Source organism: Mandrillus leucophaeus, unplaced genomic scaffold (genome assembly GCF_000951045.1).
Source record: "Mandrillus leucophaeus isolate KB7577 unplaced genomic scaffold, Mleu.le_1.0 Scaffold599, whole genome shotgun sequence".
Lineage (NCBI taxonomy): Eukaryota > Metazoa > Chordata > Mammalia > Primates > Cercopithecidae > Mandrillus > Mandrillus leucophaeus.
The window spans coordinates 870,979-887,182 of record NW_012106463.1 but is presented as its reverse complement, the minus strand read 5'-3'; the positions used below and the strand labels follow the sequence as shown (position 1 = coordinate 887,182).

At 44.1% G+C, this 16,204-nt stretch overlaps 1 protein-coding gene across 1 annotated transcript in view; it reads left to right on the top strand.

Moving 5' to 3' along the window:
- The first annotated feature begins 609 nt into the window (after positions 1-609).
- Positions 610-16,204, top strand: part of LOC105553475 — a 61,373-nt gene continuing 45,778 nt past the window's right edge. Inside the window, exon 1 of the mRNA XM_011999553.1 lies at positions 610-760. Within this exon, the coding sequence (XP_011854943.1) occupies positions 655-760 (106 nt within the window). The 5' untranslated portion in view covers positions 610-654. The remainder of the gene's footprint in view (positions 761-16,204) is intronic.

Sequence of the window (16,204 nt, the reverse complement as noted above, 5' to 3'; positions counted from 1 at the left end):
CTGTTAAATAGACATCATCCGTTATGCCTCCCAGAGTTTGTAGGAGGAATAAATAAGATCAAAATACTTTGCAGGCTATCTGACATTCAACAATTACTTTAAAAGAAATAGTCATTAAAGAACTAAAGATGTCTTTAAAAAAGAAATAAAGGTCTCTGGATCTAATAATGTGATGTCATGGAAAGAACTAGTTATTGTTGGAAGTTGAAAGTAATGCATGCACGTGTAAAAAAAAGACCTGATCATGCTAGTCCCCTGCCCGAAAACCATCCACTGCCCACCATCCACTCCCAAAGAGCCCCAACTCCTGAGAGCCTAGCCACCTCTCCATACCCGTTCCTCACAGCCCTACCCCCTGCCCCCAACCCCCAAAATATGCCCTGCTCTTCTGCCACACATGGATTTGATTGGCTAGTTCTTGAAGAGAACATATTCTCTCAGGCCTCCCTGCCTTTGCACAGAGTGTTCCCTCTGCTTGGAGAAGCCCCAGTAATTTGGTAAGAGCTCGCTCGATGTCAGCCCCTCTGGGAGACCTCCCAGTCTTGTCTTTTTATCAGGACTGAGTTTTGTTCTCTCCTCTGATCCCTGCAGCACTTGGACGAACAGCTGATAGGAGTTCATTTTGTGAAGCTGTGACCAGTTTTCCAGTAGACCATGAGCTTGCTGAGGGGAGGAGCCTGCCTGTCCTTGATCCTTGTTTCTGTGGGGTCTATCCCAGTGCCTGGCACAGCCGCTTTGGAGATGGAAGGAATAGAGGGAGGTAAGTGGATGGACAGAAGTTCAAGTGCTCTATTCCTAGAAGGGGCGTGGGGGTAGGTCTAGGATTGGTCACTATGAATAACCTGGAGAAATTCTAAAAACAAAACACACATATAGTTCCTGCCTTCCAAGATTCTGCTGTTGTGTGGGCCCCAGCAAAAATGGATTTACCTTGCAGCTAGTGAAGTTTATACGTCAAGACCCTTCACTTGCACAGCTCCTTCCAGGGACCTGGGAGAAGATCCAGCAATTCCTTTTTTTTTAGACAGGCTCTTGCTCTCTTGCCCAGCCTGGAAGGCGGTGGCGCGATCTCAGCTCACTGCAACCTCTACCTCCCAGGTTCAAGTGATCCTCCCACCTCAGCTTCCCAAGCAGCTGGAACAATAGGTGGCAATTTCTTATTCATAACTTTATATATATACTTTTAAAAGGACTCTCTAGATGGAATAAATTCAGGCCCCACAAAACCTGGATCAACCTCTGGCCCCAGGATCCACGGTTTCAATAAGCTTGTCAAGTGATTCTGATACACAGCCAGATTGGTCAATGACTTGCTACTCAATGGGTAATTCACAGACCAGAAGCATCAGCAAACATCACGGGTGGGCAAGTTGGAAATGCAGAATCTCAGACCCCATCCCCGACCTACTGTCTGTGAATCTGCATTTTAACAAAATATCTGGGCTGATTCATGTGCAAAAATTCATATTCAAAGTTGTGAACCACTGCTGTAATGATTTCTCTGAGAGAGAAACTATTTCCAGCTATAAAATCACAGAGGCCTTCTTGGAGGAGGTGATCTCTGAACTGAGACCTAAAGTAGAGGCAGTATTTGGGTATGTGAAGTATTCCAGCAGAAGCAGCAAGCAGCATCAGTAGAATCCTGGAGATGGGGAGTATGAGGAGGGGTCGAATAGACCAGGGTCTTCGGGCTGGAATAAGAGAAGACAACCACAGGCAAGTTGACTCAGGTGGGAGGGAGAGAGGGAGGGAGGCTGGGGAAGAGCCCACATGCTGGGTTAAGGCCTTTGGATTCTAATTAAGTAAGAATGTGGAGGCTTGGAGTTTGGGTCCAGAAGATATGAGAGATCCAGCTGCAAAAGCAAAACATCCCCTGGGAGAGAGAAGCCAGTCACAGTGTTTATTCATGCTCAGGTACATTATTTATGCCCAAGCCTTGCGTGGAAGAAGTCAAAGAAGGGAAGGGACAGGAAGCCAGAAGCAAGGACTGGGAATTCATGAGGGAGGTACTCATATTTTTTCCCACTCTGCAGCGTTGATGAGAGTCTCAACAGCACTCCCATCCTTGGCACTGTGCAATCAGGATATTTGCTGACTGTGGCTTACAGAGGGGAAGGAGCTGGGTGTGGTCCAGGTTGAGTCCTGTGAATTCCCATCACACCTGCTCCCTGCAGGCTCTACTTCTGCAACTTCCTGAGTTCAATTCATTCCTGCAACCCCAACAAAACCTATCTACAGGGTTGTTAGAAGGACTAAAGGGCATAATATAGCAAAGTATGAGAAATATATTGGGACCTGAAAAAATGTATGTAATCCTTTGAACCTTGACTTCCCTATGCTATCATGAGGTTCAATTTCTAACAGATAGTGGATTTTCAATGAATGCTTAATCATAAAATGCCCAAAATACCAGCTAATAGGAAACTCATCATTGGGCCTTAGAATGGGTTTTGTCAAGGCTTGAGGTCATATATACACTTTAACAACGTACATCAGTGGTAATTTAATGAACATTTACTACATGTTGATCACTGTGCTAAGCATCTTACAATGCATTATCTCATTTAGTCTCATAATAAGATGAGGAAAGGGAAGCTTGGAGATGTTGAGTGTCTTGCTCAAAGTCCCATTGCTATTAAGAGGCAGAGTAGGAGATAGAAGTCAACACCAGGGTGAGATCAAAGCAAGTACTCACCTGTGAAGTCTTGTATGGGTGCCACAGGTGAAACAGGTTTCATTTGGAAATGTACATTTGGCTTATTTCATCCCCTCCCCATCTCATTTCAAATGCTAGGAAAAGTCAACATCACATTTCATATAGATGGAATTGTAGACTCAGAGACAGAAAACATAAGGACTATTTAGTTCAATGCTGCTCCCATACAGATGCAGAAAGGGAGGTGCAGAGAGGTTGGTTGACTTTCCCATGGTAAAACAGGATGAGAATGTCTTACCTGTTATAGCTCATACATTAAGATAAAAACAAACATATAAAAACACAAGATTATCTTGTTTTGTTCTATCCTCACTTCTTCACATCTTGTGCCAGGCATCAGCTCCCTCCTTCCCTTTCCTTTTTCTTTACTCATTTATGTATTGGTTCAGCAAATATTTATCAATGCACTATTGTGAAGTTACATTCAGAGAAGAGACAGGAATTTAGGAAGAATAATATAGAGCAAGAGAGAAAAAAGAAAAGAGAAGAACAAAAAAAGTAACAGAGAAAGAAGTGGAGAGAGAAATACAGAAAGAGAAGGAAGAAAGGAAGGAAGGAGGGAAGGAAGGAAGGAGGGAAGGAAGGAAGGAGGGAGAGAAGGAAGGAAGGAAGGAAGGAAGGAAGGAAGGTAGGAGGGAGGGAGGAGGGAAGGAAGGTAGAAGGAAGGAAGAAAGGAAGGAAGGAGAGGAAGGGAGGGAGGGATGAAGAGAGGGAGGGAAGGAAGGAAGGACAACATCAATTGGCCACTTTCTATTGGATAAGCACTTTTCCAAGCATTTTACATGTATTAACTCATTTAATTCACCCAGAAACCCTATATGGTAGTCACTATTCTTATCTCCAATTTAGGATGAAGAGCCTGTAGCACAGAGACCTGAAATAAATCACCCAAGGTTGGAGGGCTGGAAGGTGGCAAGGCCAATATGCAAACCTGGCAGATCTGGCTCTAGAGGCCTTACTTGGGATCTATGCACGTAATCGTGTTATAATGTCCTCCATTTGCTCTGATGGCCACTGGAAGTGGATTAGATACTTACGGTAAGAAGAGTATTGCTTCTGAGAGACTTTATCATCTTTTCTCAGTGGAGAACCATCACCACGGTTTGTCATGCACCATCACTGCCTAAGGTGTGAAGGGAGAAATGTATTGCACATAGAACCATCAAGCAGAGGAACCTGGAGGGAAAAGGATCATGGAATTTAGAGCCATGGGACCCGGGGTTTATCTGTGTCCCTGCCACTCCCTAGCTATGCCATGGGATGAGTCAATCCATCTCGTCAACTGTGTGGCTCCTCATGTGGAAAATGGGAATTATAGTCAATTCAACCCTATCTACTTCAGAAAACCAAATTAAAGTGAAGGTAGTTTACAATATCCAAGGCCAAAACCAGTGTGAAATCAAACACAACCACCAGTCTTTATCTCCTTAATTTTGTGTAGATGTTTATTAAAATAGAAAGAAACTCTGTGGGGTTGGTCAGTGCTGAATTTAGAATGAGGATGATGGAGAAAACCCAAAAAGGAAGGCTTAAGCGATGAGCTTCCAGAGGGTAATGGGCAGAAGGTGGATTATTTGGGAAGAACCAGAAAGGGCCCTGTGGATAGTTAATTGTCTTTGGATAAATGGTTATATTCATTCATTCATTCATTCATTCATTCATTCATTCATTCATTCATTCAAGTAGTATTTACTGAGTGCCTCCTATGTACCAATGATAGTGTTAGATACTGGGGTACATTGGTTTAGAGAACAGACACAGTCCTGGTCCTCATGGAACTTGCAGTCCACAGAAAGTCAGACACTGAACAAAGATGTACAGAATTTAAATGCATAATAATAAACTGTGACACATGCTATGAGACCAAGGAAAAGAAGAATTGCCTATAAGAGAGAAAAACAGTATTGGGTAAGTGAGGACACACTGAAGGACTCAATGCCCTAATTAGTCAATGCCCTAATTGTGGGAATAATTCCCATTCTTCCACCCCACCACTCACCAACTGCTATTTGAAAGGTCATAGGTCTCTACTCCGTACAGGCATGTACTATTTTAATTCAATAAGCAATCTTTTGAGTGCCCAATAAAAGTATGTGGGTATATCCCCAGGTGTCAGGTGTCAGTCAGCCTGCCTTCATAGTCAGCCCTGGCTGCAGCCCCCTTTGATGGGATCCCTGCATATCATTTGTAGTCCTACTTTACACATTTAAAAAATATTCACAATAGTTCAATGATTCATCCAAGACAATACAGCTAGAAAGTCCAGACCAGGGTTTAGGACTTTTGATAGCAAATCAAGGGCTTTTTCTGTTCACACAGAATAAAATCCTAACCTCACCAAGTCCAGCATGTCATGGTTTTGCCTCATCTCTTGCTACCTTCCCTCTTCTTTACCATGCTTCATCCATACAGGCCTTCCCAGGATGCAAAAAGATTTTCCCTGCTTCAGAGGCTAAGCATCAGCTCTTCTTTGCAATGTCTGGAATGCTCTTCCTTGATTTTTTACTTGGCTACCATCTTTTATTTTTAAATCAGCTTTATTGAGGCATTATTATTATTATTATTATTTTTGAGATGGAGTTTCACTCTTATTGCCCAGGCTGGAGTGTAATGGTGTGATCTCAGCTCACTGTAACCTCTGCCTGTCGGGGTCAAGCGATTCTCCTGCCTCAGTCTCCCAAGTAGCTGGGATTACAGGCACACACCACCAGGCCTGGCTACTTTTTGTATTTTCAGTAGAGACTAAGTTTCACCATGTTAACCAGGCTGGTCTTGAACGCCTGACATGAGGTGATCCACCCATGTTGGCCCAAAGTGCTGGGATTATAGGCATGAGCCACTGTGCCCATCCTGAAGCATAATTTTTATGAATAAAATTCACTACTTTTCAGGGTTCAGTTTGATGAGTTTTGACAACTATATAAATATACTTAGGTAACCACTGTTACATTTCCGTCGCCTTAGGAAGTTTCCTCCTTTGCAGTCCATCTTTGGCCTATACCCCAGGCATCTACCAGCTTCTTCCTTTTCATTTAAATTTCAGCTTAATTATCACTTCTTCAGAGGCCTTTAGAAGCAATGCCTTTCCTGACCATCCAAAAGCTCTCTTCCACGCTCCTCCTCCATCATCCTCTTCCAAAGAGTCTGGCTGTTCTCTTTCTAGCACTTTTTACAAGATGTACCCATTTTATCAACTTACTTGTTTGCTCTCTTTCTGTCTTCTCCAAACAACATAAGCTCCATGAGGGAAGGGTCTTTGTCTTTCTTAATATTTGTAAACCCGGGACAGAGTGCTTGGCACTTAGTAGAATAAATAGTTATTAAATGCATGAATGAATGCATGGATAACTGGTACTGCAACCTTCTGTGTGCAAGTAGCTGAGGATTCATGGCTGAATCAGAGATGATTTCTGTACTTACGGAGCTCACAATCAAATGGAAGTCTTGCGACAGGCACACAGATAACACTGACACAGATAATCCCTAATGTTTGGATAATGCACTACTATGTACGTATAAGGCATTTACTGTGTGCCAGGCCTTGTTCTAATTCCTTTGTGTGTGTGTATGTGTGTATATATATATCCACTCATTTTATCCTCATGACAACCCTATATGGAAGTTACTGTTGATATTGCTGGTTTGAAGATGAGGAAAACTAGGCACAAGAAGGCTGAGTCACTTACCTCAGATCAGCCAGCTTGTGAGTGGAGAAGTCAAGATTTGGGACCATGCTTTTAGCAGGGCTGCCTGATCCATGCCCCAAGAGAAGGTCACATAAGGCATCCAGAGAATAGGGAGAAAGCTGAAGGCAGGCCCAGCTCAGACTCAGGTCAGACTTGCAGGACAGGCGAAGTTCTAATCTGGAAACTGGAAACAGGGACAATTGTCTCTGGAAGCCCTACATCAGGTCCAGTTCAAGCAGCCAGAGACAGCCCTCCAAACCCAGGGGCAGGATTTTCAGGCCTCTAAAGCGGACTGTAGCCGAATGGGGAGGGAGGCCCTTGCCCTAGTGCTCCTGTGTCCCCAGGGGTCCAGTTACCCCAGTAATAGTGCAAGCCAGAGCATCAGGGCTTCAGGTGGCCAGCTGAGTTGTTCCCACAGGGCTGCAACACGTATCCGTAACACATTGGGAACTGGGGCTCCAGGCCAAGGGGCCTGAGCGCCGCCTGGGGCTCTGGCCCCTCCCGGTGGCAGCTTCCCAGAGGCCTGCCGCGCTCGGTCTGCAGTTCTCCGCTGCGGACAGTAGGTGGCAGTGGGTCGTGAGAAATGGCCCTCGTCCGGCCCTGGCTGCGGAGACCCAGCCTGGAGAAAAACGTGGCTGGGCTTCGGCCGCCGAGCGAGGGAGAACCGCGCCCCCGGGGTGGGGCTTGGGGGCCGCCCTGGGACTTGGTGGCTTCTGCCCGAGCGGAGGTCAGCGAGGACCTGGGAGGCAGCGCCGGGATGGAGCTGGACGGGGAGGGCTCTGCTGGGGCTCCTAGTCCCCATGAGGCTGTGCTGTCATGGGGAGCCCTGGGGACCCTGGCACCCTCGTGAGGGCCCAGCCGCCGCCTCCTTAGCCAGAACTTGTGCCCAGCGTGGGAATTTTATTCCTGAGCAAACAAGTTTTTGTTTTTTGTTTTTGTTTTTTTAAGCTGAAGAAGAAACTGCCCTTCAGAGAGGTTAAGGGACTTGGCTGTGGCCACATGGCTCTTGCGTGGCTGTGCAGGGATTAAAACCCGGTCCTGTCTGACGAGAATCTTGCTTTTTTCCACTGTGCCAATACCCAGTGAGGGATTCCCTGGTGTGAGCACCTGGGGACAACGGAGGTGTATTCTAGTCTGCATTTACAGTGAGGAACTCGGCTCAGCCAGGGTGTGGCCATGGGCGCCCACTCCCAGGCACTGCCCAGTGAGGGGGTGGCTGAGACGACCGCTGGATGGCCTTGGAGAGCCCTAATTCCCTCCCCAAGCCCTAACTATCCGGGCCCCCGACTCTGGCAGTCTCTGAGCATTAAGTCTGACCAGAGCTGGCCCTGCAGGGTCTGAACACTGGATGCCCCCCACCTCTGTCTGCCTCTTCTTACTGTACTAGATCTCAACCCGTCTTCCCATCTCTGACATTTGAAAGCACTTTTACTCTCGGGAATTCGTTAGATCTTTACAACCACCCCGTAAGGTAAAAAAAAAAAAAAAAAAAAGAAGGGATGTTTACATTTACAGAAGAGGAAACCGAGGCCTCAGAGAAGTGATTTGCCAAAGGGTACCAAGCAAGTTCGCCGCTGAGCCAGGTCTTGAACCTCAGGTCTTCACAGCTGCCTCCTGCGACAAGGCGGGAGCAGCGCTGGTGCGGAGCTCTGGAGCGGCCGGCAAGCCGAGCAGCGGAGGCCCTTCCATGCCTCTTCGTCTCCCGGAGGCAGGCGGGGAGCGGCCGACAAATTAATTCACGCTATCTTTACATTATGTATAATGCGGCATGATTTTATTTTGCTTCATTCCCGAAATCTTTTACAGTAATTAGTAGCCGAGTAAAATACAAAAATTAATGCAATATAACACTTTAATGGTAATAATACACCATCCTGTCTAATTAATAAAATCTGTTGTTTCCAAGCACGATTATTTATTTGACAAATTGATAGCACACATCCTGTTCATACCCTTTTTCCTAGCTCCCATCCTTTCAGTTTATCGAATAAAATTGTAGCAGGAAAATAAACAGATTGTCTTCTGACCTGACAAGCAAGTGAGAAATAAACCTCTCACTCATACATCCCTAATTGTTCTCAGCAATATCCTCTAACACATGTCCAGATTGGTTAAAAATGAATATTGATTCCTCCCTACTTTCTTTTTTTTAAAAATTGCATCTTCTTATTTTAGAGAAAAGAGACCTTTCCTCCCTTTCCTCTGGGTACTGTTTATATTGGGACAGTTGGAGGGATGTAAATTTTGTGACTGTGTTCAGAGATTCTGATGGCCTTGCTAACAGAGTGAAGCGATTGTTCAGGCTATGCCAGAGAGAGAGAGAGAGAGAGAGAGAGAGAAAGAGGGAGAGGAGGTAGGGGCTGCTCTGAGCCCTCGCCGAGGAACACTGAACCCATCGCGAAGGCTGCAGGAGAGGATCAGCAAGGGAGCAGGGAGCAGTGAGGTTGCAGGATTGTCATTGGGAGTTGGCGAAAACAAAACTGGGAAAGGGGTTAGGGCAGGATACCCAGACCTGGCAGTATTTGCAGGTAGTACTAGGGAATAAGGAACAAGGTCCAGCATCATTATGTGTGGAACTTGGGATGAAACAATGATCTAATTACAAACCCGAATGCATGCTATGTTGTGTAATACGGGGGCATTTTACATGCCAAGTGTTAAAATATGAAAGCATTTTAAGCTATAAATAGGGCCTCAGAGACAGAGATACAGAGACATGGAGACAGACGGAGAAAAACAAAGAGTCAGATAGACAGAGAGAGCACGCAAGAGCAGGACAGAAAGAGAAAGAGACTCACCATCTGCAGGTTATTTTGCAGCACTTTTCTCTGAAAGAAAAATTATGTGATGTGATCTGTGTTCAGGGAAAAGCTATGCTATTCCCAGCTTTCAAGCTACATTTACTATAATAAAAAAGGAAAAAAACTCCAAGTGTACACAGGTGAAAAAAGTCACCCTCTCAAGGAAACCGGCCTCAATACACAAAAGGAGAAACACACACACACACACACACACACACAAACACCTGCTTGCACAATCCATGGATGAGTCTCCAGAGTCCTTTCTTTTGTATAGCAAAGTTCTACAATCCTATGTGCATTATGTTCAACACACATACACACACACATACACACACATGCACAATGCAGATATGTGCACATACCACCACTGCACGCACACCCTGTGGAGCCCAGACCCTTGAATCAATGCAGTCATGCCCCATTGGTTAGACTCCCCAGGCCACTTCCTGGGCCACCAAAGTAACCTCTACCTTCCACTGAAGTCTCAATACTCTGATTTTATTACCCACCCCCACCTTTTTCTCTTGATCCATCTTCCCATCCCCACCACCATTGTGCTAGTGCATTATTTTAATAATAAAAATAATAATTTAAAATTCTTCCAGGCTGGGCTCAGTGGCTCATGCCTGTTATTCCAGCACTTTGGGAAGCTGAGGCAGGTGCATTGCTTGAGCTCAGGAGTTTGAGAACAGCCTGGGCAACATGGTGAAACCCCATCTCTACCAAAAATACAAAAGATTAGTCAGATTTGGTGGCGTGTGCCTGTGGTCCCAGCTACTCGGGAGGCTGAGGTGGGAGGATGGCTTGAGCCCAGGAAGCAGAGTTTGCAGTAAGCTGAGATAAAAATAAAAAAAACTTCCATAAAATAGACGCTGACTCCAGTTTTTGCCAGCACACAGGTATACAGAAGGTGACCAACCAGTTTGAATACTTTACCTTTTTTAAAGTGCTCTCCTATGAATTGTTTAAGGGCAAGGGTTACTATACTCACTTTATAGATAAGGAAACAGGTCACTTCTTTCCAAGGGGAAACAATTGGGATGTTCAGTGAAAAATCTTTACTGAACACTTAGGGTGGGTCAGATACTATTTAAATGCTTGACAGGCATTATTTCATTGAATCCTCAAAATAACTGTATGAGATGGGTCCAGTTATTACCCTCAGTATTATAGATGCAGAGTCTGATATTCAGAAGGTTTATGTAACTTGAGAAATTACACAATTATATAGCACATATATAATAGCACTGGAGTTTGAACCCACAACTGTCTGGATTTGAGGTTCCTGGAGCCATGTTCTAATTCCAGCTCTGATATTCACTGGCTGTATTACTTTGAGCAAGTAACATTTCTGAGACTCGGTTCTCTTAACTATAAAATGAAGATGAAAATTCTCACCATTGATATGAAGGTTAAATGTGACATATATATACTGCCCAGCAGAGAGTCTCAGCAGGGATTAGGAGTTTAATCAAGTCTACTCTTCCCTTCAGTTTTACTTTTGTCCATCTTGCATTAGCCACTCCCCAGAAGTTACCTGAAATATAACTCAGTTTGTTGGGGCTACACCCAGTTGACAGCTTGGGGTGTTTGTTTCACCATTTTCAAAATAAGGAAATAACAGATATTCATGAGGATAAACTAAGTTAAAGCATAAGCAGCCAGCACAGTGCCTGGCACACGGACGGTGCTAAAATAAATATTTGTGAAAGAAAATAAGGGAGGAAGGAAAGAACCAGGATAATGGTGCCCAGGTACTCAAAAAGAACTTGCACCCAAGCAGCTCTTAGGACCCAGGGACTGGTCCCACCAGGCTCTGCCAAAGGGTGAGCAGGAATGTTCCAGCAGACGGTGAATGTCCTGTGGACCTGCTCAGTGCCATTGATCAATATGTTTTATGATGGATCTAATTAAGCTCTCTAATGAGGGATCACAAGATAACAATTTATCCCAGAACCATCACTCATTAAAATGCTATTTCAGGAGATGACATCGTTCCAGCCTTAATTGGCGGAGTTCGCGTGACTGGAATCCCTTGGGAGCAGAGATGCCCCTTGTCATTTACTCGTCACCTCTGTGGTGAGGGGGCTTAGAAGGGCCCTGAGAGGCACATGAATTTGTCAGGCATTGCCATAGCCCAGGCTCCACCTACCCTGCTGCAGGTGGCTTTCTGGAGCGGGTGACTCAGCAGGTCACTGACAGGAGCCTGCGGCTGTGCAGGGGCCCAGTTTTGGAGTCAGAAACCCAGAACTTTAGTCAGTTCCCAGAATGAGTCAGGAAGCCTTCGGAAGTGACCATTTCCGTCAGCCTCAGTTCCCTCTTCTATAAAGAGGCCTTCCCTGCCTGCCTTCTGGGTTGGTGGGAGATTTAAGGAGATCATGGAGAGGCTTATAGAACAGTGGAAAGAGCACAGACTTGGAGGTGACGTTCTCAAGGTTCAAATCCTTGTTCTACACCCGCTGGCTGTGTGACTATAGACAAGCTACTTAGTGTCTCTGAACCTTGATTTCTTCAATAATAGTGCCTAACTCAGTAGGATTCTTGGGAGGATTTTAAGAGCTTTATAATCAGCCTGGTTTCTGAGGATCCCAGGGACACAGAGATGGAAAGGCATGGAGGGTTTCTGAGGGAGCCTGTAATGCCTTAATATCAGAATAATATCTGTGTCAGGACAGATTACAAACCCAAAGAGGACCAGAAAAAGCCATGGTGGCTATACCCACAAGGGAGGAGGAGGCATTTGAGCTAGATATTGAAATATAAGAACTTTCCTAGTTGCAGAATAGAGGAAAGGGCATCCCAGGATGAGTGAGCCCTCAGCAAAAATAAGCAAAGCACCCGGGTTGGAGAGAGTTCATGCGTTCAGAATGCAGTAGTGCTCCCTTCTCCGTCAAGAATGCCTGAATCCATGGATAGTACGAAACCCTGTATAAAAGACATTTTTCCTATACATATTCCTATGATAAAGTTTAATTTATATATTAGACACAGTAAGAGTTTAGCAACAACTAATAATAAAATAGAACAATAATAACAATATAATAAAAATTAGGTGAATGTCATCACTCTTTCTCAAAATATCTTATTGCATTGCACTGTAAGTAAAACAAGGGTTATTTCAACACAAGCACTGTGACAGTCGGTCTGATAACCCAGAGGGCTACTAAGTGACTGTCGGGCAGGTAGGGTATGCACTGCACAGAAGATGGTTCATGACCTGGGCAGGGCCAAGATTTCATCATGCTGCTCAGAACGGCATGCAATTTAAAACTTGTGAATTATTTATCTCTGGAATTTTCCATTTAATATTTTCAGACCGCAGTTTACCACGGGTAATCGAACTGTGGAAAGCTGCTGTGTCATCCCGTTGCGGAAAGGCAGAAGGGCAAAGCAAGCAGGTGCGGAAGACATCGCGATGCTCCGGAGCTCCCTTTTTACAGCAATCTGTACTTCACTCCCATGGTAATGGCAAGAATCCATTCAGGAGGGCTCCACCCTCATGACCCAATGACCATCTAAAGGCCCCACATTGCAGCACTGCTGCATTAAGGATTAAGGTTCCAACACATGAACTTTTGGGGAATGTATTCAAATCGGAGCACCTTGCAAAGTACTTGGATTTCATTATGAAGGTCACTGAAACCTCACATTGGGTGAGTTTAGTGAAGTCTCATTATAGAGCTTGGACCTCAGAGGAGGAGAAGGGAGGAAGATTCAGGTGCTTCTGCTAACAAAGGTGGCTTGGAGCCTTCAGAGCAGACCTCATGTTTCCCAAGACCAGGAAGAAGAGGGCCCCCATGTCCTAAGTGCCATAGACTTGTCAGGAGCACTTGCGGAAACCAAGATGGCAATGGTGCCTTGAATTTTGGACTGCTTCCCTACCAGAGAAGGAGACTGGGTGTAGGGTGGCGGGAATTAAAACTTGTAGAGCTGCTATCATGCATTAGGGGATGTAGCATTCGATTCTCACAACACTCGCCATCAGGTGTGATTGTCCCCATTTACTAAATGATGAGTTTGAGTCTCAGAAAGGGTTAGTGCCTTCTCCAAGTTAACCAGCTAATAAGAGCAAAGTCAGGATTTGAGCTATGGTCACTCGGTCCCAAACCAGTGCTTTTATGACTGCATGCTCTCTCACTAAACATTGCCACATGTAGGATCTCCATTTCTCAGGTTTGAGATGTGGGTGATTTAGCTCTATCTTTCAGAAGGGTAGCTTGAGACCCAAAGAATTCTTCAAGAAGCACCTTGCCCATGGACACTCTACATGAGATAATTTTCTGATAGAAAACAGAGATGCAGTTTTGATCTGACAGCAATGGCATCGAGGAATGTGTTTTTCCTGGAACTCTGGGATGGATTTTATGGCCTGATTCCAATTTACCTTTCCAGAGGCCATTAGCCTCTGCTCATTCCTGACTCCTGGGGCAGATGTGAACACTCCTGGATCTTTAATTTTTGAGAGAATGTAGGAGGGGGCTGATGCCATTTTTCTATTGCATAATAAAATTATTTCCTTAACAAAAAAGGGGGATCCACAGTTTCCAATTCAAACTCTTTTTTAAAAAACAGGGGGAAAAAGTAGCAAAAAATAGTTGAAAGAATGCACCCCTAAATGTGAAATTGTTCAGAAATACATATTTGTAATAGGATTCAAAGTGTTCATGACAGCTACTACTTACAGTGTTTAAAAAGTTGCAATTAGTACCAAAAGGCTTGGATGAAGAAAACATCCTATCATAGGCATATTTATAAAACAACTTCCATCAGCCAAAGGAAAAATGGACAGAACTCTATTACAAGCTTTTTATATTTGAAGAGCAATTTCTAATAATATATCTAGAAGCCATTTCTGAAATTGACTTAGTGTGCATGATCTGGGATTAATGTTTTCTGCAAAATCACATGCTCGTTTGAACGTAAACATTTTGCACTTCCGTTCCACCTCCTGGTTCAGAAGAATGCACCTCTAATGTGTAAAGTGATCTATCAAAATTAATTGTGAATGCCCTAATCCAATCAAGTCCACCTCATTAGGCAAACATTTAAATTATTAAGTTAAATAGTGGGATATTTCAATATAATCTTGTTATGCTATTTTTATGGCAGTACAAATGCTGTCTACAGATGGGCTCTGCTTCCCAGCCTCCTTGCTATTGTTGATGAGCTCACCATCTCTGTTGCTGGATTTCACACGTGTGTAATATTGGTCTAGTCACAATCCTGCATTCCCTCACTACCTCAGCAGTTACTGATGGAGCCCCTACTGTGTGTTAAAATTTGAAGGCTAAAAAAGACCTCCAGGATAATCTAGTCATTACTTTTGCAGATACAGGAACTGAGATTCTGAGAGGTTCGGTGCTTTTTTATGGATCATGGAGCAAATTTGTGGCACAGCTACTGGTAGAACCCTCTCTTCTTGATTCTGCATCCAACCATCTGCTTTTTTCTTCTTTCCTTGTCCATTTCGCTCTCTAATTCAAACATAAAGATGTAAATAAAATCGATCAGGTTCATGTTGTTCATATTTTACATCATTAGTATTTTGCAAAATTATTCTTCTCCCCCCCATTTAATAAAAGATATATTCCCAACCTGTTTGCTCTTCACAGAGCTTTAAATAGCTTGTCCTTTCTAAATTCCTCCAGCTAACAAACAGCTATTCATCATTTGATAGTTCCTTGAAGGCCAGCCCAACAGAGACATGTTTGGAAGAAATAAGATCTTGATGTCTCAGTCTCCAGCCCCTAAATTAGACTCTGGGTATGTGCATATCGGGAGGAGGAAGAACAAAGGAGTAAACAAACAGGAACTAAAGCAGGCTTGAGGTCTAGCCATGACCAGGGTCCAGATACCCATCTTGGGATCTTCTTGGGAGCTAGAGAACACAATCCTGTCCTCAGCAGACCCCTTGCCCTGCACCCCAAGGGAGTTATGTCTATGCTGTCTAAAGATTCAGATTTCACACTGATTCTGAAGGTAGGTCTAAGGAACCCTTAGACTTTACCCTACTTTTGGGAACGAGGTGAAATGAAGAACTTCCCAGTGTTCTCCTTTTACTCTCTGGTTCAAATGTAGACAGGATTCTTTATACCCTGAGGCATGGTGAAACAGGGATAGAACTATCAAAAAGATATTCTGAAGGGGAACTAAACTCAGAAAGTGCCATGAATTCGAATTATCCACTCTGCAGGTGGCTTAGGCCCCAGGGTCACGGTATGACCTTAGTGGGTCCTAGGTACTCTTATTTTCATGGGTTCTTTCTTCCATTTAGATAAGTAAATAAACAAATTATATTTTATGACTACATTAATATAAAGAAGAAAATATTAATATTATAAATTTAAGCATTTTCTTTGACCTACAATGTCCTAAAATTCTCTGATTTTAAGAGAATCACAACATTTTTGTAGGCCCTCTAAATGTTTGCAACCCTAGGCACTCAGTCTACTGTGGCTAATGGATAGAGCAGCCATGCCAGACCCAAGGAGAAAGAGCCTCCCATTCTGCCTCCATTTGGCAGATGGATTCTGATCAACACCAACACCCTGGAAATATCTAGCTTCCTCGGATCTGGGCAAGAGAGAAGAGGCTTAGCTCCTGTCCTCTTACTTTCCATAGCCTGTCTGGGGACAGATTGAAAACCATTGGTATAAGGAGAAGTCACCCTTCTTAATACCGTTCAAACTCAGGTGCTTCAAGGTTATCACTGGAGGGGAATGAACTTTGTTCTTTGTTCTCACAATTTTATTCCTTCTGCCAGCGTTACACTTGTTCTATGTGGAACCACATTCTTCATACACTAAAACATGGCTCAGTTAGGATTAGAACTGTCAAAAAGACCTTCCCAAGGGGAAAGCAAATGCAGAGAATACTGCAAATTAATGCTACAAAATGACCCTTCAGAACAGGGGAAGTGGGTACATAAGGCTCTGCAGAGGAACCTGAGTACCCCTTGTTTCAAAGACTGTAGCAATTGAAACTCTTACACAATACTGGTA